Source organism: Bidens hawaiensis, unplaced genomic scaffold (assembly GCF_021521415.1).
Source record: "Bidens hawaiensis isolate Kalapana, Puna unplaced genomic scaffold, B.hawaiensis_p1.1 tig00001206_1, whole genome shotgun sequence".
NCBI classification, from domain to species: Eukaryota; Viridiplantae; Streptophyta; class Magnoliopsida; order Asterales; family Asteraceae; genus Bidens; species Bidens hawaiensis.
In genome coordinates this window covers 2,202,329-2,226,228 of record NW_027491069.1, presented here as the reverse complement: position 1 = coordinate 2,226,228, position 23,900 = coordinate 2,202,329, and the positions used below count along the sequence as shown (strand labels likewise).

At 37.4% G+C, this 23,900-nt stretch overlaps 1 protein-coding gene across 1 annotated transcript; it reads left to right on the top strand.

Moving 5' to 3' along the window:
* Positions 1-4,088: 4,088 nt before the first annotated feature.
* LOC143565585 (calcium-transporting ATPase 4, plasma membrane-type-like) lies at positions 4,089-23,000 on the top strand. The gene is made up of 7 exons (XM_077052522.1): positions 4,089-4,287; positions 18,526-18,580; positions 18,672-20,623; positions 20,997-21,152; positions 21,222-21,393; positions 21,476-21,774; positions 22,370-23,000. The coding sequence occupies exons 1-7, from the start codon at positions 4,117-4,119 to the stop codon at positions 22,691-22,693; spliced, it is 3,129 nt and encodes a 1,042-aa protein (XP_076908637.1). The 5' UTR covers positions 4,089-4,116; the 3' UTR covers positions 22,694-23,000.
* The last annotated feature ends 900 nt before the right edge of the window (positions 23,001-23,900 follow it).

Sequence of the window (23,900 nt, the reverse complement as noted above, 5' to 3'; positions counted from 1 at the left end):
ATAACTGAAACACCGTTAACGATGTCCAACTTAAAAACCCAATATAATAACAATTCAACACTTAGGATAACTTACTGGTCGACATCGTTAACGTACGCTCCGTCCGGCTAGGACCTGCACAACATACACAAACGTCAGCATCCACATAATCCGTACCTATAGATAAACACTCCTACACATATACATCACGAGACCAACAAGAAACATCATACGTACCAACACAAAACCACTCCTACACGTACACATCACGAGACCAACACGAAACATAATCCGTACCTACACAAAACCACTCCCTCACGTCTACAACACGAGACCAACACGACACAGATTCCGTACCTACACGAAACCACTCCTACACATACACATCACGAGACCAACACGAAACATACCCCCATCAACAACTAGTTAAAGCTGCAGTTAACTACACAATCCCAAATCTAAGCTAATTACACACAGATAACCAACACAAAAAACATAAAACATTAACCAACGCACACAAAAACAACCCCAAATCTAACCTACTTACACACAGATAACCAACACAAAAACCATAAAACAGTAACCGTAACGCTACAAAAACCTTTATTATGCCACAACCTAGGGTTCGTCTACCAGAACACACATAAAAACTACAACAAAAGAACATCTACAACTAAAACGGCTGTACATACCTTTGAAACCCCCTTACTCTTTTAATCGAACTAGCAGACCCCAAACCCCCAAATCGATTGTAATCCGACAGCGGCACAACTAGACGCCACGGAAATTGCGTCTTATAGTACACAAAATAGGATCCACCTCATTTAATTAACCGGATTTTTGTGTTCGTCGGTTTCGTATAACAGGAGGATTTTGTGCGATGATGACAGTGTAAGTGAACTAACGTTTTGATTGTGTGTATCATCTGGAAACTAATAATATATTCGTTCATAGAAGAACGTGAAACCATATGGAAGGAAGCGTGACAACCGGGAAAAATAATTGATGAACCAGCCGTTCCCCCTAACCAGCTACACATATATTACAAACTTACCCTTTCAACCAAATATATCTGGTTACAAGTTAAAAAAAATTACCAAACTGCCACTAACTAACCTACACCATAGATCTTTTGAATCAACGGCTGACATTCACTTCTCGCACTTCTCATTCTAACAACACTTCTCGCAAGATCCATCCCCTATATATATATATATAGGGGAAAGTTAACATACAAATGAAATTAACGTGCTAAACGTGAGAATCAAGTAGAGTAATTTTATATACATGTAGAGTAATTATGTAATTACTATATGATGTAATTACATAATTACTCTACTTGATTCTCACGTTTAGCACGTTAATTTTATTTGTAGTTGATCCAAACCATGTGTGTGTGTGTGTGTGTGTGTGTGTATAGGATAATGATCCTAAGAGAACCCTTGACAAAATGAGAACTTTGAGAACCATTTTTGACTACTAAAAAAATGTTTAAAAAAATATAAAACAAAAATTTTTAAAAAGTAAAAAAACCAAAATTCTTATATTTCATTCCGGTTTCATTAAAAAAAACCAAATTTTTTTTATTCGTATTATACCTATACACATATGTATACTTTCATTTAATCTCTAGTTTACGTAATGTACACATATGTACATTATCATTTACCTTAAATTATAAATATGTGTATAAAAAAACATATGTGTACATATATGTGAATATTATATATATATGTATAATTTAGCTAAACCGAGAAAAAAAATTTTCGTTTTTTTTCTAATTCATACTATACCTATACATAATGTATACTTTCATTTAATCTCTAGTTTACATAATATACACATATGTACATTATCATTTACCTTAAATTATACATATGCATATAAAAAAACATGTGTACATATATGTGAATATTATACATATATGTATAATTTAGCTAAAGCGAGAAATTTTTTTTTTCGTTTTTTTTCTATTTCATAATATACCTATACACATATGTATACTTTCATTTAATCTCTAGTTTACATTATGTACACATATGTATATTATCATTTACCTTAAATTATAAATATGTGTATAAAAAAACACATGTGTACATATATGTACATGTTATATATATATGTATAATTTAGCTAAACCGATAAATTTTTTTCGGTTTTATTTTATTTTATTTTTTATAGAAACCGGGATGATAAATAAGAATTTTGGTTTTTTTACTTTTTTTTATTTTTGTGTTTTTTTTTGTTTTATGATTTTTTATATTTTTGGGTTTTTTGTTGTCTAAAATGGTTCTCATAGTTCTCAATTCACAAAAAGTTCTCACATGATCCTGATCCTATGTGTGTGTGTGTGTGTGTGTATTCTTAAATTCTCCCACTTGGCCGAATAATCATTTATTATAAGCAGTAGATTAGTCTATATATTGTAACACTCATTTTAGCTTTAAACTCAAACTGGAGCAGAAAAATACAGTCATTTAATTGAATATCAGCTCAAGACCCCCGTTAATCATACTGCAGTCCTTGTTTAAAACATAAGTAGTTATGATCAAAATTTACATGTAAGCCCTTCAAATATTTGATTTATACACTAATTTGTTTATATGTCATTACGCATGCAGAACATATTAAAAGACATACAAAATCAAAACTGTGGAAATTTATTAAATAAAATGTAAACAAGTACAATATACAATTAAATAAGGTCTTCAGTAAATCCCATATTAGAAACATGTTCTTCAAAAACTTTAAGTGGGAGACCTTTAGTTATTGGATCCCGCTAGCATATTATTTGTACCAATAACCTGTCATTTAAGTAAAATACCTAGGATTGAAACAATTTTAAAAGTTTAGGGACTTGATTGAAATAAATTATTATATCAGTGATTTGATTGAAACAATTCTAAAACTTGATTACTATTTTATAGATTAATCTATATTATATAAATAATAATGGCCACTTATACTATGTTCTTCAAAAACTTTAAGTGGGAGACCTTTAGTCATCGGATCCGCTAGCATATTATTTGTACCAATAACCTGTCATTTAAGTAAAATACTTAGGATTTGAACAATTTTAAAAGTTTAGGGACTTGATTGAAACAAATTATTATATCAGTGATTTGATTGAAATAATTCTAAAACTTGATTACTATTTTATAGATTAATCCATATTATATAAATAATAATAATGGCCACACACACACACACATATATACATATATATATATATATATATATATATATATATATATCAATATAGAGAAAATTATTGTTTGCGTCTCTATGGTTTTAAGGCGGAGGCACAATGAGTCCCTGAAAATTTTTTTGAACTGGTTGAGTCCCCGTGGTTTCAGAAACGAACCATTTGAGTCCCTACCGCTACTTAACTTTCTGGATAAACTTTTATTTTACTGAAACCACGAGGACTCAAATTGTTCGTTTTTAAAACCACAGGGACTCAAATTGTTTGTTTCTGAAACCACGGGGACTCAACCAGTTCAAAAATTATTTTGGGGACTCATTGTGTCTCATTCCTGAAACCACGGGGACTCAACCAGTTCAAAAATTATTTTGGGGACACAAACATTAATTTTCTCATCAATATATTTATTCCTACACCATAAACCCAATTATCTCAAATTTTTTTTCTCTCTCTCTCTCTAGTGTACACACACATAATACCGTCTTAATTTTGAAATAAGGATATATACACACACCAATTAATTCTCCATGCATTAGCCAATGTAAAAGCCAATAAGTCCTGACTTAAGTGGTTGTGATGAGATCCTTAAAAACTTTAATTAACAAAGTGATTTTAGAAACCGAGTTAGACCAGTGGTTTCTCACATATGATGGTTTCCTTTTGAGAATTGTAAGAAGATGATCGAGGGTCCGTTAAAAAAATTAAATAAAGTAAAGGTCAATTCGCTATTTTTCTGAAAAATAAATTGCATCAGATAAGGTTTATGGAGGAAATAAAAAGAAATTTAAAAACAAGCACGTGGGCCCAATATTATAACACACCAAACAATTTCACACTTTCACCAGGCCCAATTTTCTAGCATTTGACAGACCGTCATGTGACTATAAAAACGGAACAGGTTCAGCAGAGCACACCTCCCGCGAGAAAGGAAAATGGATGAGCTGCTGAAGGATTTTGATGTTCCGGCGAAGCATCCGTCGGAAGCGGCTTTGAAGAAGTGGCGTGACGCCGTCTCCCTCGTCAAAAACCACCGCCGGCGGTTCCGTCATGTGGCCGACCTCGACAACCGGTCTGTTAACCAGAACCGGCTTTCCAAAATCAAGGTGCGAATATTCCTTCACTTCACTTCACTTCACTTCACTTCACTTCGATTCCTACTGTTATTGCTTAATATTTTGCTTCTTCCTCGTCGATTCGGTGAAAATGGAACACGACGGTTTCGAATATGTACTGTCAGCCATTAATTACCTAATTCTGTGCAATATCTTTAACTTTTTAGATTGAAATAATAATAATAATAATAATAATAATAATAATAATAATAATAATAATAATTAACATAACGGATTTTGAATTTACGCGCAGTTATTTTCTTGCGTTTTGGTTTAATATAATTTATAATAATTGGTTGATTAATTTGGCTGGTATGTTAAAGTCAAAATATGATGATGAAGATAATAAAATTTGTTGCTAACTTTTGGTAGAATTTATTGCGTTTGATAAAGACGAAGATTTTGTTTTCAACTTTCAATTCAATATTTTCGGTTTGAATCTTAATAATCTTGTTTAGAATTAGATATGACTGAAATCATAGTAGCTAGTAGTTACTCATTTTTTACGACCCAAATATTTTGCCATCAAATATTTACCTAAAATAATTTTTTCCGGTTTAGCGATTTTAATATTTTTAAAACTGTCCTCATTTTGGGGCCGTTTTGTGGATAGCTATTTACATTTTTTTTGGAGCTGTAAGTTTCATAAACACAACAAAACCAAGTAGTTGAGAGGGGTGTTGTATGTGATTAAGTTGTTTTAGGACAGTTAAGAGTTGAAATGGCATATTAAGATTGATAGAAGTTGAGGTGCATTAAGTGTATACTAGAGGAGTGACACGTTTATTCGGTAAACGACATACACACTCCCCTTGGTATTTCCTCATAATCGTGGGTACCAAGGTTGCCTTGTTACAATTTGTTTTATTAATATTTATTTTATATTTTATATATCCAACCTTTTGTCAAATAAAGTCATTGGATCGAATTCTTTTATTATGAGAGTTAAAATATAAATACAAATAAAAAATGTAATTTTCGATTTTCATTTTTACGAATCCCACGTTACTATTCAAAAAGCATCAAATTTTAAAACTTGATTTGAAAAATATGCACCCATCAATGCGCAAACCCTGAGAGGAAGGTAATGGGCGGCACCACCCGTTGTTCTCGATTTCTATAAATAATATAGATTAAATAAGAAAAGTACGCTTTTAGTACATGAACATGTTGGAGTTTGTTAATGGCATTCTCAACCGATTCTCTATCCTTATTTCTATAATTATACTAAAAAACACTATATTTAAATAATATTTTTGTGTACTTTAATCATTATAGTTTTCGCTCTCCATCCTATAATTTACAAACTCTTCTCACAAACTTTTGGGGAACAGGATGTAATAAAAGATTCTCAAAAGAATATTAACGGTAGAACACCCGGTGTATCTACGTCATGCACTTGTTTCAGTCATGATTATGCAAGTATGCAACCATATGCACTATTTCATATATTGCTTGAGTTGGCGTTTAAATTATACATTTGTTGTCATAAGTTACAACTTAAAAATCTACTTCCTAACCATAATAAAGCTTATATCGAGCATAAATAAATATAAATATGTTAAACAACATATTCAAATTTATACTAAACCTTAATATATTTTACAATAGGACTTTATATATTTTAAATATAAACATAAAATCTACATCTCTTTTTATCGTTACAGTTACAAGTATCACCATCGACACTGCTTCTGCCATGCAATACACATATACAATTCATTCAACGTTATTGAGGCAAATAGTATTTCTCCTCACTTTCTTAGCCATCACGTCGTTTTGATTGCTTAGGGTTGTAGGATAAAGTGATTAGAGACCAAGACTTTTGTAGTGTGAGGCGTTAAGTCTCCACTGACATGTGAATGAATAAATTCTAAGGTAAATTAGCGTTGCATTAGATGTAAAATCTATATACATACTTGTATTTTTAACATCAAAGGACCTTTTGCATTGTGGTATCAAGGTGTTAGAACAAACAATTTCTTTTTACGTTGTCAAATCCTTGCCTTACAAAGAATAAAAACTTGTTTTTATTAACATTTAAGTTAGGTTCTTTCAAAGGTTAATCCAAAATAGTCCATTTGTAGGTGGTGCCGGGTCTAGCCTATAGATTTATACGCCGTCCAATACGTGCAACAGGCCAGACCTTGCAATCTTCCAGAAATAGAAAGGTGGCGACCCTTGTATTTGTCGAAAGGGTCAACCTTCATCTTTACGGTTATTGACAAATCAACACCTTCACACAATACAATACGTGTCTTATGGGATGCTTAATTTGTGATTATCATGTTGACACACTTGATGACTTTTATTTAGAGAATCTTACCAAAGAGATTGTCTAAATGCCTAACCATCTATGATAGCTATATTTTGATTTGATTTTTATTTTCTTTTAAGAAATGGGGTTGATTTAGATAATTTTGTTTGCTTGCTAAATTCATTTCAATGTAGTAAAATTATACGTTGAATTAAAATATGTTGCTTTTATAAAACTAATGTTGAACTTGTCCTAATTAGACAACTATCCGCTATAGAAACAAATATAGCGGTGAACAGTAAACTAAATCTGTCTTAATCGGTTTTGAGTTGTATCAAGTTAACTTGCTTTTAAAGTTATTAGTTTCTTATCTGAATTTGCTTCCACTTTAGTAAGACGCGTTTTCCCCCTCATAAGTCTAACAACAATAAAGGTGATATGATATGTTACAACTTCCCATGATTGGTATATGTCTAAAGTAAAGTGAACGTGATACCATGGTCCCAACTCTCAAAAGTAGCTTTAACTATTAAAAGATAGCAGTTAAGGCTTAGATTGAGGATGTCTACAAACTTCAAGGGTATTTTAGCAATTATGCCTAGATTTTGGAAAACAGTTTTAGATGCAGACATATATCTGGATAACAAGGAAATTTCTTCGAACTTTCATCCCACCCAAAGATGGGCCCCACTAATTGTCCCATTAGTACGGCGTGGCAGGACTAAATAATTAGTTTTCTGGTTTTTTAGGGACACCGCTCAATTGCTAAAACACCGGCTTATACGTCACGTATAGGTCTATACGCGGCGTTTAGGCCGGTGTTCCTAGAAAATCCAACCAATTTTGTCTTATTATGTTTTTTTTTATTTTTTTTTCTTTGTTATTTTGTTATTATTATTATTATATATTAATTAATTAATTATTTATTTATTATTTAATATCCTTTCGGTGAAAAACAGTTAACATATATATATATATATATATATATATATATCAAAAATCATTGTTAAATCTGTACAAATAAAATAAAATACAACTAAAACATAAAATCTACGTGAAGTCCCCCATGTCCATGCCCATGTCATCGTCGTGGCCCACGAGCTCCCCGAACGCGTCGCCAACGTCGGCGTCGTCCTCTCCCCTGCGCCTCGGCCTCGAACCGTCCGGGGCATCCACGTCGTCGCCCCGTCCGCGTCTCACGCCAGACGTGCTCACCTCGTGGTCAAAACTGGGGGTGGTGGCGGTGGTAGTGGCGGTGGCACGGTGTATTGCTGTCCAGACAGCTCCGCTACCCGACTGGCAACAAGCCAGTCGATCTGGCGCGACATCTGGCTCATCCGCCAGTCCGTCTGGCGCGACATCCGCCTCATCTCCAACTCTAGGGCCTCCAACCTAGCGTCGGTGGCGGGACCCAGACGCACCGCGCGATATGTGTGTGGAACGTGTTGCGTTGGCCCCTAACAACAAAACCACAGAAATACGTTTAATACGAAGTCGAATTAAAAGAAACGATAATATATTAAAACGTACCTGAGATGCACCCGGATCCTCACGTCCGGCACCACCGTCGTCAGGATCCCCGCCGGCCCCCTCCCCCGCGTAGATAGGCTCATGGACAAGCTCCACCTCCGGTGCCGCGATCGGGGGAGGCTCGACTAAAGGCACCGAGACATAAGGCGCACGTGCCCAGCCCAGGCCACCAGTCGGTCCCTGGGGCGCGGGGAACGAACGCACAATGTGCATGCCGCCGCAACACTGGCGGTTCAGCGGGCAGGGAGGGGTCGGAGTGATACGCAGGCCGTCCACCAAGTCTCCATGGCCCAGAGATATCGCAAGCTGGGTGACGTACCCGCCACCCATCAAGGACCCTCGTCCCTGCCTGAACTGGTAGGCGACAAAATAGTCTGCAAACCCCCTAGCGAGGTTGCAGTGCCTGTGAGTCAACACACCTCAAAAAAACAGGTCGCGTAGGCTGCAGTGATCCGCGCCCTGATTGCGACCCGCAATGGACATCGCAATCAGCCTGTGAAGGTACCTGTGTAATATAAGATAATATAATTTATTAACAATAATAATAATATAATGTTATATTATATTATATTATAATATATATTATATTATTAATATATATTACGTTATACTAAACAATAGAATACATTTTATGAACGTACCTGTGCAGCGGGTCCCTAATAGATGAGACCTTGGAACTGGTGCCCAAGGTCCTATCCCCGAAGTCGTGATCGCTGATGGCCCGCCACCATACCCGCAGCTCGTCCTCCGGCATCTGGTGGATGCTCTCCGTATATATCGGGCTGCGTACCTCCTGCGCGGTGTATAAGCCCAGAGCAACCGCGAACTCCTCTATCGAGAGATGGACGTCATGCTCGAACATGCGGAAGTAAATCTCCGACTGTGTCGTATCGGCGTCTGGCACCCTCATCTCAATCTCTGGCGTACCAGGCGCGCGGGGCCTGCAATAATATAATATAATATAATATAATATAATATAATATAATATAATATAATATAATATAATATAATATAAATATTATATTATATTATATTATATTATATTATATTAAAAACATAACAATGTGGAGTAAACTTACGTAACGCGTGTCGTGGAGTAAACCTCCAGTGTCAGCTCCCGGTGAGCTGATAATGACATATTGAAGCATCGGCTCCAGGGCGTATCCTGTCCAATGTACTCAGCCGCCCGCTAGTGCGCGTCATAGGACTCCAAAAACGACCAGGAAATAATCGTGCTGGGAGACGGGTGCATCTAGCGTAGGCGAATGTATCGTGTGTGGGCGTCCGAACCCTTAGCGAACTGCACATGAGGGTAGGTGAGCAACACGTTGTTGCCCTCGGGGGGTCCGCGGCCGCGGCCTCGCCCCTGGCCCTGGGCCCCGCGGCCCCGCCCCTCGCCCTGCCCGAGCTGCTCGAGCTTGTGCTCAATCTCGTCGTCCACAAACTATAATAATAAAAAATAATAATAATTAAAACAATAACAATTACAATAATAATAATAAATAGTAATAATAAATATTAATAATAATAATTACAACAAGTAATAATAATAATTATAATAAAAATATTAATAATAACAATAAATACAAATAATAAATATTATTAATAATATTTATAACAAATAATAATAATTATAATAAAAACATTAATAATAATAATAAATACTAGTAATAAATATTAATAATAAAATTTATAATAATATTAATAATAATATTAATATTAATAATATTATTATTATTAATAAAAATAAACAGAAAAAAAAATATATCAGACGTGGCGTATAGAGCTATACGCCGCGTCTGACAGTCCAGGTAAACCGACGGCCGACTCCAGCCATTTTACGGCCGGACTCCGGCCGATAGTTTTATCCATCCAAACAACATAATCAACATCATCACATCATCAACAACACATATTAATCATCATGTTAACCTAATCATCATCACTAATATAATATTAAAAAATTACCTCCATATCGTGTCGGTGTCGGTGTCGGGTGAAATCTCGTCGGCTCGTTTGGTATTCCGGTCGCCGTCCGATATAGGCTCGTGTGTGGATGCTCGATTGTTCGCGCGGGAGTTTTGAAATTTGAAAGTGTGCGTCTGAGCAGGCGTCTGCTGATAATAAGGGGTCCTAGACGCCACGTATAGGCCTATACGTGGCATCTTAGGCCTAAGTCTGGTAGTTGAGCAGACGTCTGCTGATATAAGGGGTCCTAGACGCCACGTATAGGACTATACGTTGCGTCTTAGGCCTATTATTTTTATTTAATTCTCATTATTTATTAGTATTTATTATTTATTAGTTATTAATATTAATTTGTTATTTAGTTATTATTATTTATTATTATCATTATTATTTTTATTATTTTTTTATATTATTTAGTTATTAATGTTAATATTAGTTTGTTATTTAATTATTGGTATTTATTATTTATTATTTATTATTTATTATTATAGACTTTTTTATCCATTGATACTATACGTGGCGTCTTAGCCCTATATTTTTTATTTAATTATCATTATTTATTAGTATTTATTATTTATTAGTTATTAATATTAATATTAATTTGTTATTTAGTTATTATTATTTATTATTTATTATTATTATTATTATTGTTATTGTTATTATTATTATTTTTATTATTTTTTTATATTATTTAGTTATTTATATTAATATTAGTTTGTCATTTAATTATTGTTATTTATTATTATTAAAATTATTGTTATTTATTATTTATTATTATTATTATAGACTTTTTGTCCATTGATACAATGTCTTCTATAAGTTGTGTAGATCTACGTTAGAGGATTCCCTTCGCCAACCCTGGCGTATGTCTTCGTACTCCTTCAAACGTTGTCCGAACCGTGTTTTCCATTCGAGCGCTGCCGGTACGGCGCTTCTTTCCCAATTAGGGTTTGGCCTAGGCATTGGGAACCTACCAGGTTTATATATATCCAGTGATCACCTCCCCAGTTAGCGATGCCTATAACCTGTGGATCCGGAACCAAGTCAGGACCGATTCTCAATGGGAAGTAAGATTCGGTCTGATTGCCAACTAGGTTGACTAACACACACGCGTATGTCTAAGCAGCCACATGCCCGTGACCGGGTAAGCTGAAACAACGACTCGGCGGCGCCGGTTTGACCGTGTTGTAGTACGGAATGCTGGAATGAACCCAGCCGTACAATCTGTCATCCTCTTTGTTGAACATCACCCTCCACCACCCTTCGTTCGTTTCCAGCTTGTTCTGCATCGCCTGCCTAATATCCGGCCAAACTTTCTCATGTATCCCCAAACCCACTGCAATTGATCGAAAACCGTAGTTACCGTCTGGGTGTACGTTTTTGATGTCTGCGACGAACGGCTGGGCCCAGCTAGGAATGACGCTCCTAAACGTTTCTATCGCCGGTACTTGCGCAGGCGAAACCATCAAAGAAAACCCGAGGTGAGCTCCCGTAGGTCGTCCACGAGGAGTTTTAAACCGCGACGCTGACTGGGACAACGAACGATTCAGCGGGGATGGGGTGGGGTTTTCTTGGCTGGGCCCTGTGACGAGGATGGGTTGTAGGAGCTGTGTCTGGGGAGATCTGGAGCGGGGGTGTATGCGCTGTGCCTTGGGGGATCTGGTATTTTGGGACGCCCCCGAGGATCTTCTCTTTTTTCTGGCTCCTTTTTAGATCTCCCTGGAATAGCAGACAAGAGCCTGGCGAAAAAACTTTTCTTTTGATTAGGGTCATCTATAGACGATAGCGTATCTGTGATGTCCCGTAGACCTGCTGTGTAGTCTGGCTCTTCGTTCGGCGGACAGGCTGGATCAAAATTAAGCCGCCTCCAGAACAGGTCAACATCCTCTATTTGGATACACGTGTCGTTAACTATGTATCCCTCAATCCGACAGGCACATGGTAGCTCCGAAGACGAATACAAATGGTGGTCGCATGAAGCGCCGCCGTCACGCATCTTGTGTATCAACCCATACTCGTTCACAAGTAGACCCAGAGCGTGAATCGACACCTTGTTTATTAGCTTCTTCAACCAGACGTGCTGTCGATGTCCTTCCATGACCTTCGAACGGGAGGCTTTAAAAGATTTACCGATTTCTTTCATCTGCGAGTTGACCATTTTAAGGATTTGCCTGGCAATTGTGTCGAGTGAGTTGTTGCTTCCATTGAGGTACCTTTTCAGATTTGCGTGCTGGCTCTCAACTCAGTTCGTCATAGTTTCGCCGTAGTTTCGGCGTTCGTCGATCCAGCGGGCTACAAACTTGTGTTTGTATGGATCCAGCCAGCTCTTGCGAATGTATTGCCAGACCTCTGAAAAATAAAAGGAAACGTTATTAACACGTATGTTTAGGCTATTAAAAACTGTCAGGTGATACGAAGGACTCACCGGCTCTATCGTCCCGTATCAAATGACTCTCCATGTTGAGGCGACGGTGGTCGTACTCCTGAATCGTCGGCGACTGATACAGGACCTTCCACCAGTACGCAAAGTCCGTCCCCATTTCCGTGCTATATAGGCCCTTAAATTTTCTCCTTATATTCTCGGATATGTGCCACCTGCATAAATTTTTGGTGGCATTAGGGAAGACCACGTCGCATGCGTTCATGAGGGCCTGGTCCGCATCAGTCAGGATCACGCGTGGCTTCATGCAGTCGTAGAGCATTTGTTTAAGTTTCTCCAGAGCCCAGCCGAAGTTCCTCTGTCGTTCCCTGATCACAAACGCGGCAGCGATACAAAACGACTGTGATGTTGAGGTCACACCGATAAACTGAACCAACGGCCAGTCGTACATGTTGGTGTTGTACGTCGTGTCAACCATCAGCACCTCGGGGAACGCACGCCACATCTTATGCGACTTACTATGACAGAAGGAAATTTCCTCCATCCTGTCGTCGGTATCACTCTCCCGGGTATAGAACGTGAAACCGTTGCCTGCGAGAAAGTTTTCCAATGCCTACATTGGATGAAATAAAACTTTGCTAAATATTACAAGCACGGCAAGTACACATTAAAACTACAAGTGTTTTGAACTACCCTCATAGAGGTGTCGCCTAGTAGCCCATCCCTCCTAATCTTGGCGGTGTGGTTGTATATATCTTTTAATACAGGTTGCACACCGGGAAACTTTTCGCGGAGGGCTGCTTCGATTTCTTGCGGCTTCACGCCGGCCTTGTGTAAACTCTCAACCATATCCAGCTGGTCGGTGTTCATTTTTCTAAAAGACACACACCCATCCTCAAATTCAACGGGATCGTGGTTGTGAGTCTCGTTTACCACTTGAACCCTCCAACATGCACCCCTCGAGTCGTATCTGCCCAGGATCTTAAACGGACAACATTTTTTATGCTGCCGGTACGTTTCACTGTTGCCTTTATTTTGGGTTCGCCTCCACGATTGCATGCAAGGTCCACGGCGTTTTTCCTTGACCGCTGGACCACAACAACAAACCCATGCTCTCGTCCTCTAACTTTTACCCATTTCTCCAGCTCCTCGCGGCTCTCAAAAATCTGAAACAGTTTTACGCTAATTCTTAAGCCGTTTATTAAATAACATACAAACAAATAATATTAACTCACACGGTGTCTTACAGCATCTGTTTTATACGAAACCTTCACCTCGCGTATGTAGTCGTCATCGTACCCATCTTCGTTATTTAGGTTTGGCCCGGCATAATCATTTCGTCCGTGGTGCGATGAAGACTCGGTTCCATAAAATGGATCATTTGCTACTGGTGGCTGGTACGATGACGTAGCCTGACCTCCGTAATCCGACCAGACGACAGATGACGGGTACGAAAGCTGCCTACCGTAATCCGACACAAAGTACTCCAACCATACATAAATTAGAAATTCAAACAACAGTGCCAGTGGTAATAATTAATAATAATAATAATATAATACCTATAATAATATAAAATATAATATTTTAATAATAAATAAGAATATTAAAATCATAATAAGATAACCGTATATTTACAAAAAGACTGTATAACGAAACCTGGTTCAAGTTTGGCAAGCCCTGTGAGCCAGTGTTACCATAAAACTGTTCGGGCCGGGTATCATACCCGACATACTCCTAACAAAACGTAATGCAGCATGTGTTAGTAAAAAAAAACTACCAAATTCATACTAAATAAATATATAACGAAACCTGGTTCAAGTCGGGTAACCACGACGTGCCAGGCTGATCGTTAGCGGAGTAACCCAGGTCCTCCTCTGGAAATAAATGGTTAAACCAAGACATTCTGGGTATATATAGTATAAATTTTGTGTTGTTTTTCGTTGAACGATGATACAGAGTGTCCAACACAACATTTATAATAAAGAAAAGAAAGGAGGGAAAAGAGGGGAGCCGGCCTCCAATAATTCAGCAACATCAAGACGCCACGTATAGACCTATACGTGGCGTCTAAGGTACGAGTTGACAACCTAGCCCAGCTTTTGCTGGGCAAGTTGTAATCCAACTAAGACGCCGCGTATAGGCCTATACGTGGCGTCTTAGTCATAAAAAGACGCCACGGAAAGGTCTATACGCTGCCGATAAGGGAGCTTTTCTAGAAAAACCCACCCGCTTGTCTTGTTATGTTTTTTTTTTCTTTTCTTTTTTCTTCTTTTTTGTTATTTATAATAATTGTTATTAATATTATTTTAATTATGAATAATATGTTATTATTCACAATTCGGCAAAGCGTGTTCGGTAGCAGGCCTTATATGGGAAAATTGACATTGCAAAACGACCCTTCAATTTATTGGCTGCTATCGTTATGGACATCTTGAATCAGTTACGGTGATTACCTTGGGAAAAACTGACAGTGCCAAACGAACCCTTTCTTGGATGCTCTCGGTATCGGCACCTCAAATCCGCCTCTTCGATATCTTCAAACTCCAACGGTCTTGACCGCCGGTCACCACTGACAACCGTAGTTGTGTTCACTCGAACACATATCAGTCGTCACTAAGCTTAAGCTTAGGCTTGTTATTAGTTTTATTTTTAGTTGGGGGTATTCTAAGTTGTTCATGTTGCGTATATTAAAGAATTATCGGCTTTTATATATACGTATATATAGTAGATGTGCGGTATAAGAATTCATTGCGTCGAGATAACCAGCACCAGATCGAGACGCTAGTTTGATGAGTTTCAATCTCTCGGATCCACGGTATACGTTAACGGTAGCGAGAACGTGAGCCCATACTTTGGACAGATAAGTGGAAATTCGGTCATTGCTCCAGCTCAACGAGCACCAGACTGAGATATTAGCCGGGACCTACCTGAACCGGTTGACACGTATGCTGACGTGGATTTAGGCTTCGTGCTGGCGCTGATATTAACACGTTTGCATAATACACAATGAAAGCACAAACTCAAACAACAATCCATACAATAGCAATTCTCTTCAACGACTAGTCAAACAAGAAGAAGAGAAAAATAACAAAGACAATATGCGCCGGAGAAAGCCAGGTGCCGTAGGTAAGCTCTATTCGGCCCGGAGCATTGATTCCCCATAACGAATAGGCTAGCTCTATCTCTCAATTACCTATCCTGTGCTCGAGAAGGCCCCTCAGTTCCTCGGCAGCACCTCGAGGTGCATTTAGTTGTCTTACATGATACTCGGGATATTACCCACTCCATGGCATGACACCTTTCGCTCATCCATTCCGCCCGCCCGCCCAGACGCGGCGCCTTTTCTCATTATCATCTACCGCCCTTTCTTTCCTCCCCGCTATTCATAATTGCTATTGTATGGATTGTTGTTTGAGTTTGTGCTTTTATTGTGTATTATGCAAACGTGTCAACGAATGCTGTAAACATACGTGTTAATATCCGGGTCAGCACCGAACCTAAACCCACGTCTGCATACGTGTCAACCGGTTCAAAGTGCGAACTAATATCTCAATCTGGTGCTCGTTATGTTGGAGCAATGACCGAATTTCCACCTATCTGTCCAAAGTAGGGGCTCCAGTTCTCGCTGCCGTTAGCGGATCCGAGAGATTCAAACTCATCAAACTAGCGTCTCGATCTGGTGCTGGTTATCTCGACGCAATGAATTCTTATACCACACATCTACTATATATATATACGTATATATAAAAGCCGATAATTCTTTAATATACGCAACATGAACAACTTAGAATACCCCCAACTAAAAATAAAACTAAAAGCCTAAGCTTAGTGACGACTGATATGTGTTCGAGTGAACACAACTACGATTGTCAGTGGTGACCGACGGTCAAGACCGTTGGAGTTCGAATAAATCGAAGAGCCAGATTTGAGATGTCAATAACGAAAGCAGCCAAGAAATTGAAAGTTCGTTTGGAAATGCCAGTTTTCCCAAGTAAGCCACTGTAACTGATTGAAGATGCCCATAATGAAAGCAGCCAATAATTTAAAAGTTCGTTTCGCACTGTCAATTTTCCCAAATAAGTCCTGCTACTAAACGCCCTTTATCGAATTTCCAATAATAATATGTTATTGATAATTAAATATTATTAATAATAATCATAAATAACATTAATAATAACAAAAGAAAAGAAATAAAAAAAAGGAAAAAAAACCATAATAAGACAACACTGGTGGGCTTTTCTTGAAAAACTCACTAACATAAATATAACATAATATAATATAATATAATAATATTATATTATACAATACGCTATACAAACGTACCTCCGAAAGTCTTGCGTCGCCGTCTAACCCCGACATCTGACTCTCTGTCGTACATCAGGTACCTAATAATAATAATATTTTAGTACTAATAATAATAGAAAACTAAATGCTTTAATACTAATAATTATATGTTTAGAATAAAAATAATAATAATTAATATTTTAATAGTATTTTACTATAATTATTTTAATAATAATAAAAATATAATAATTTATATTTAAATAGTATTTAAATATTATTATTTTAATAATAATAATACTATTTTAATAAATATTTTATTTTACTAACAATAATATTTTCATAACAACAATATCTTAATAATAATGTTAATATTTTAATAGTAATAATATAGTAAAAATTTTAGCGCTAACGGTAACAATACGGGAAATCTATTTTAAGTTTAGGAGGCCCGGCGAACTAGGGTTACCGTAAAACGGTCGGTGCCTAGACAAATTTCTTAAGTAAACCATTCACCAAATTTCTGTCCTAACATCTACAACTATGTCCTAACATGTAAAAAATAAAGATAAAACGAAACCTGGTTTAACTCCGACTGACTGTTAGCGCCGTCTGGCATCTCCTCGTCCGACTCCGGGAACATACATGGTTTAACTCCGACTGACCGTTACCCGTCTGGCATCTCCTCGTCCGACTCCGGAAACATATATGGTTGTTGGTGTTGGTTGAATGAAGAGGGTGAGGGTTAAGAAAAAAAAAATAAAGGAAAAAAGAAATGGTTAAGAGGGAGGGGAGGGAGCCGGGCTCTAAAAATATACAAAAGTCAATACGCCGCGTATAGGGCTATACGCGGCGTATAGCCCGTACGATCCGACAACCTTATGACAGGCCAGGCTAGGACGTCAAATCGTACTCTAAAACGTCACGTATAGGCCTATACGCGACGCCTAGGGTGGTGGTGGGGCGGTGTCCCTAGCAGGGCCCTTATTTTTTCTTTAAACGAATATACATCGTCTAGTGTCACTATTTATTAATAAAATAGTATACGTGTGGTGCTACTTTCCTCCATGGTTTCGTGTGTTTTGGTTTTTCCTCCTACAGTATCTTTACCACAAAGAAGTTATGGTAATATATATACATATAGCATGTTCAATACATAAAATTAATTCTAAGTAAAAACTATAAGAACCGCATAAATATTTATACCTTTTGCTTTAACTGTGATAGTTTAACAATTATGTAACGGTTTACCTCTAATTTTTCTAACTAGCATATTATGTGGTTCTAATAGTTTTCTACATAGAATTGGTTTGTGCTAAACATGTCGCTGTATATATTTTGTATATGCTGGTTTTAGATGACAGATAATTTTAATATCAAAGAAAACAACTTTAATATGGGGACCTATGATGTGAGTTATTCATTTAGTCCTAAATTGATGATGCTTTGATAGTTATTGATTATAACAAGCTTTTTTGTCAGTTTAACACAATAATGTTCATAATAATAATTATCTAATGTCTTACAAGTAATTCACTTGTTAACATTGAAAAGAATATGCATGAATGCAATATAGCATCAAAGTTTGAACTGTGCATATGCTAACATACTTCAAAAGTAGTTTATTTTAGACCATAAAATGAGCCTATTAACGCTAACACATCACTTGATTATATAGTTTTGTTAGGAAGTGACAAAATATGGGGTCGGGTGGGTTGGGTAAAGTACCCAACCCACCGACCTTGGGTAAACTAGTAAAGTACCCAACCCACCCAACGTTATATTCTGATCACTTTGTTTTTTTCTTTGGCAGGAAGATCTCCGTGTTACTTTTATTGCCATGAGGGCAGCGTTGCGATTTATGGATGGTATGCTGTTTTAAACCACAAACATATTTGATCCTTAAACATCTACATACATTTTTCATTCAGTAATCATGCTTAAATCCTATATCAACAGCTGGTATTCAGCATCGAAATGCTCGTGAACATCACCAACCAAGTGACGTAAACATCTCAGAATTCAGCAAAAACCCAGATAAACTTGCATCAATGGTTCGCAACTACGACATGAAAACCTTGCGGGCCCTTAATGGGCCTGATGGAATAGCACAAGCACTAAACGTGTCGATTAATGAAGGAGTCAAATCAAGTGAAATATCCACCAGACAAGAAACTTATGGCGTCAACAAGTACACAGAAAAACCTTCCAAGAGCTTTTTAATGTTCGTATGGGATGCGCTTCATGACCTGACACTCATCATCCTTATCGTTTGCGCCATTGTTTCAATCGGTGTGGGCCTCGCAACTGAGGGCTGGCCTGATGGACTATATGACGGGCTGGGAATTTTACTAAGTATATTATTAGTAGTCACTGTTACTGCTGTGAGTGACTACAAACAATCGTTACAGTTTAGAGATCTTGATAAAGAGAAAAAGAAAATTTCATCACATGTAACGAGAGATGCGTGTAGAAAAAAGGTATCAATTTATGATTTGGTTGTTGGAGATATTGTGCACCTCTCGATTGGTGATCAAGTACCGGCTGATGGGATATTTATATCCGGATACAACTTGTTAATTGATGAATCAAGCTTAACGGGTGAAAGTGATTATGTTCATATAGACGAGAATAAACCGTTCCTACTTGCTGGTACTAAAGTGCAAGACGGGTCAGCTAAAATGCTTGTTACAGCTGTTGGGATGAAAACCGAGTGGGGACAGTTAATGGAAACGTTAAGTGAAGAAGGCGAAGACGAGACCCCATTACAAGTCAAGCTAAACGGTGTTGCTACCATCATTGGTAAAATTGGGTTATTGTTTGCAGTGTTGACTTTTCTCGTGTTGGTCGTGAGGTTTCTTGTTGAAAAAGCAATGCGTAACGAGTTTTCTAGCTGGTCATCAACTGATGCTCTAAATATGTTGGATTATTTTGCAACCGCAGTAACTATTATAGTAGTTGCAGTCCCTGAAGGATTACCATTGGCGGTTACATTAAGTCTTGCGTTTGCAATGAAGAAGTTGATGAATGATAAAGCACTCGTTAGACACCTTTCGGCTTGCGAAACAATGGGTTCATCAACTTGCATATGTACCGATAAAACCGGGACTTTAACCACGAATCATATGGTTGTTGATAAAATATGGGTATCGGGTGAAACAAAAGACGTTCGAGATAGTGCAGGTCATGTTATATCATCCAAATTGTCAGAACGTGTGTCAACGGTTCTGTTACAAGGTATATTCGAATGCACGGGCTCCGAGGTTGTCAAGGACAAAGATGGAAAAACTAGTATTTTAGGTACTCCTACAGAATCAGCAATATTACAATACGGGCTGGATATGGGTGGTGATTTTGACGCCATACGAAATGAGATTGAGATAGTAAAAATGGAGCCTTTTAATTCTGCCAAGAAGAAAATGTCGGTAGTTGTCACTCTCCCCAATGGTCAAACGCGTGCGTTTTGCAAAGGCGCGTCTGAAATCGTGTTGGGATTATGTGACAAGGTTATTGATGAAAGTGGAGAAACGGTACCATTAACGAAAGAGAAAACCGAAGTTGTTAATGATGTTATTGAGGACTTTGCAAGGGATGCTTTGAGGACTCTTTGTTTGGCTTATATGGATGTTGAAGGCGGTTTTGATGGTGGAAAAGACATACCTGAAAGTGGGTATACGTTGATTGCGGTTGTGGGTATTAAGGATCCACTTAGACCTGGGGTTAAGGAGGCGGTTGAGACTTGTTTGGCTGCCGGTATAACTGTTCGTATGGTTACTGGTGATAATATTAACACAGCTAAAGCTATTGCAAAGGAATGTGGTATACTTACTGACGATGGTTTAGCCATTGAAGGCCCAGAATTTAGAACCAAAACTGCTGAAGAATTGAACGTAATTGCTCCTAGAATTCGGGTATTGCATTACAACTCCGTTATTCTGCGTAACATAAAACTGAATTAAATAACAAAATTTGAATTAACTAAAGTTATGATAACAAAAGATTAATTATATTAGTATAAAAAATTTGGAGTTAGGGATTTTGAAACATACAGTTGTGAAAAAACTTGTGAAGTACATTTCCTTTAAAAACTATTATGGATATTTGGTTAATTGGTTAATACGTGTTTTTGGTTTTGGTCCAGTTCCGATTTCGGTTTCAAACCAAATAACGAGTAGACATGTAAATTTTAAATATTGGTTGAAATGAATTTGCTAAAGCTTTTGATTTGACACGTTTGAGACAGAACACAACCCGCTCATAAGTAATTGCTTTTCCATGGTACAGGTAATGGCTAGATCATCACCAACAGACAAGTATGATCTTGTAAAGCATCTAAGAGGCATGTCGGAAGTTGTTGCAGTTACAGGTGATGGTACAAATGATGCCCCGGCTTTGCACGAATCGGATATTGGATTTGCAATGGGGATAGCAGGAACCGAGGTTTGTATAGGGGCATTTTTGTACTTTAAACCCAAATCTTAAAATATATATCGCGTGCTATTATTGCAGGTTGCAAAAGAACAAGCTGATGTTATTGTGATGGATGATGATTTCTCGACCATTGTAAAAGTCGCCAAGTGGGGACGTGCGGTCTATATTAATATCCAAAAGTTTGTGCAGTTTCAGTTGACTGTTAATATTGTCGCTCTTATGATCAACTTTGTTTCTGCATGCATCACAGGTTTGTTGACTGTGGTCTTGGTCTTAACAATATACTTATGGGAACATTTTAAAATGTTGACTTCATTATTTTAAAACCGCAGGGTCGGCCCCGCTTACGGCTGTGCAACTGCTGTGGGTCAACCTGATCATGGACACTCTGGGAGCACTAGCATTGGCTACTGAACCACCACATGATGGTTTGATGAAACGGCCTCCGGTTAAGCGGACCGACAGTTTCATTACCAAGACGATGTGGCGGAACATCATTGGTCAAAGTATCTACCAAATGGCGGTCCTGTTTGTTCTTAATTTTGCCGGGAAGCCGATTTTGAAGTTACATGGGGAGAATGCGACCGCAATCCTGAATACTTTCATTTTCAACACTTTTGTGTTCTGTCAGGTTCGTTACACAACTTTTAATCATTTTTTTTGGTCATTTTCGCATACATGTAGGTCTGCAACGAACATGGGAAGTTCGTTTATTTAATATGAACAAACAATTTTGTTCATTTAGCTAAATTAATGAACATGAACATATGGCTCGCTCGTTCATTTATGTTCGTGAAAGTTTATATGTCCGTTCGTTTATGTTCATTAGTATACACTTTCATTTATATAATCGTTTAAATTTTTTAGGCCCATTACAACTTAATATAGTTTTATTAGACTTTTAGGCCCAAAAAATTGATTTTCATGTTTACTTTTAGTTGGTGTTCGCTCACTTATGTTCATTCATCTATGTTCCATTATGTTCGTTCGTTTATGTTAATTTATGCTATCAACAAATAAACGAAAACGGACACGAATAGCAACACACTAATTTTCTTCATGAACTGACACGAACAAGAAAACCCTGTTCGTTTAAATGCTTGTGTTTGATTTTTTTCCGGTTAAAGCTAAAAGAAGGAACACGAACATGGCTCTTTCATATATGTTTGCTCCTTTTACATCCTACATACTCGAATGTTTTAGTGAACATGTATCTATTTTTGCAGGTTTTTAATGAAATAAACAGCCGTGACATTGACAGGATAAACATATTTCGTGGCATGTTCAGCAGTTGGATCTTCATGGGTGTCATGGTTGCAACGGTTGTGTTTCAAGTAATCATAGTTGAGTTTCTTGGCACTTTTGCAAGCACCGTGCCTCTAGACTGGCAACTATGGTCGTTAAGCATTGTGATTGGATTGGTGAGCATGCCAATTGCCGCTGTTTTGAAGTGCATTCCTGTTGAGAAGACTGCTGACAAGGAACATGCTGTCAAGGAACAACATGATGGTTATGATAGACTGCTCGAAACCCCCGACGAGCATGTTTGAAAGAAAAGTAAAAAGAGTAAACATATTTTGGAAGCTGCTTCGATTTTATATTCGCTTTCTTTTTGCTCATGCTGAAAGTTGACAAGAGATGTTGGTAATAATTGAAACTTAAAACGGTATTAGTTTATTCAACTTGCTTATACTGGTGCTCAATTCTTGATGATTTGGGAGTTTTGCTATTATACTGTTATTGAAATGGAACTTGCTTGTTCTGTTTTGTTCAAATAACGTTTAAAGTTCTTCTATTGTTATGAAGGATTTGGATTCTGTTCATGATGTGTTTTTGTTATCTTTTGGTGATTGATATAAGCTCTTATTTTGTCAATTATGGCCGATACAACGCTCAGTTGGACATAAGGTTTAGTTTTAAATGGTTTGGTCGGTTTCAGGCCGAACCTGCAACCAAGTTTAACTAAAACGGACCACCGGACCACCTACGGGTCGACCTGATAGGTTAATAGATTGGTGGTTTATTTTATTTTAACATATAAAATATATAGATGCTATATAAAATTTTGGTGTGCATTTTATATTAAAGTTTAAAAGATAAAAAAAGAGTTGACGACAATTTTATAGTTTAAATGTAACAAGTAGGCGTACCCGCGCGTTGCTACGGGCCAAGTTGGTACTATGTTCCTTTTATGTTAGACATACTGATAAGATAATTTGATTTGTAGAGCAGCCATAGATGACCAGTAAAAGAAATTTTAACTTGCTTCATCCCAAAAGATAAAAACATAGTAGTACAGTTGCTATCATCCAAAATGATAAAAATAGCGTATGTGTTACAGTTAATTCATTGAAAAAAAGAATTTAGGCATTTTAACCTGTTTCAACAAACTACAACATCCCATGCTGCTGTTTTTAAGTGGTCTTTCACAATCTATAGTTCTGCAAAATGATATAGTTCAAACTTTGGCTCAGAGCAATTCAGTAAGCTTGACATTTGAGAGAGAATATTTTCTGCTTAATGCGAAAAAAAAAAGAAAAAGAAAAGTTCAATTAAAAATAATTGATGCTTTAATCCCTAACCAAAATGGGACTGATTCACCATTTACTTTCGAGCCGAGGGTCTCTCTGGAAGCAACCTCTTTATCTTTTGGGATGGAGGTACGGTTTGCCTACATCCCACCCTCCCCAGACCCTGCTAACAGCTTTGCTATTGGTGGGATTTATACTGGGTATGGTTGTTGTTGTCGTATCATAA

Bases quoted from the DNA above. Each gene is read 5' to 3' on its own strand.
- LOC143565585 (XM_077052522.1), top strand. From the start codon at position 4,117: ATGGATGAGCTGCTGAAGGATTTTGATGTTCCGGCGAAGCATCCGTCG. The intron at 4,288-18,525 runs GTGCGAATATTC...TTTCTTTGGCAG, and splicing joins ACCGGCTTTCCAAAATCAAG to GAAGATCTCCGTGTTACTTT. The intron at 21,775-22,369 runs GTTCGTTACACA...CTATTTTTGCAG, and splicing joins ACACTTTTGTGTTCTGTCAG to GTTTTTAATGAAATAAACAG.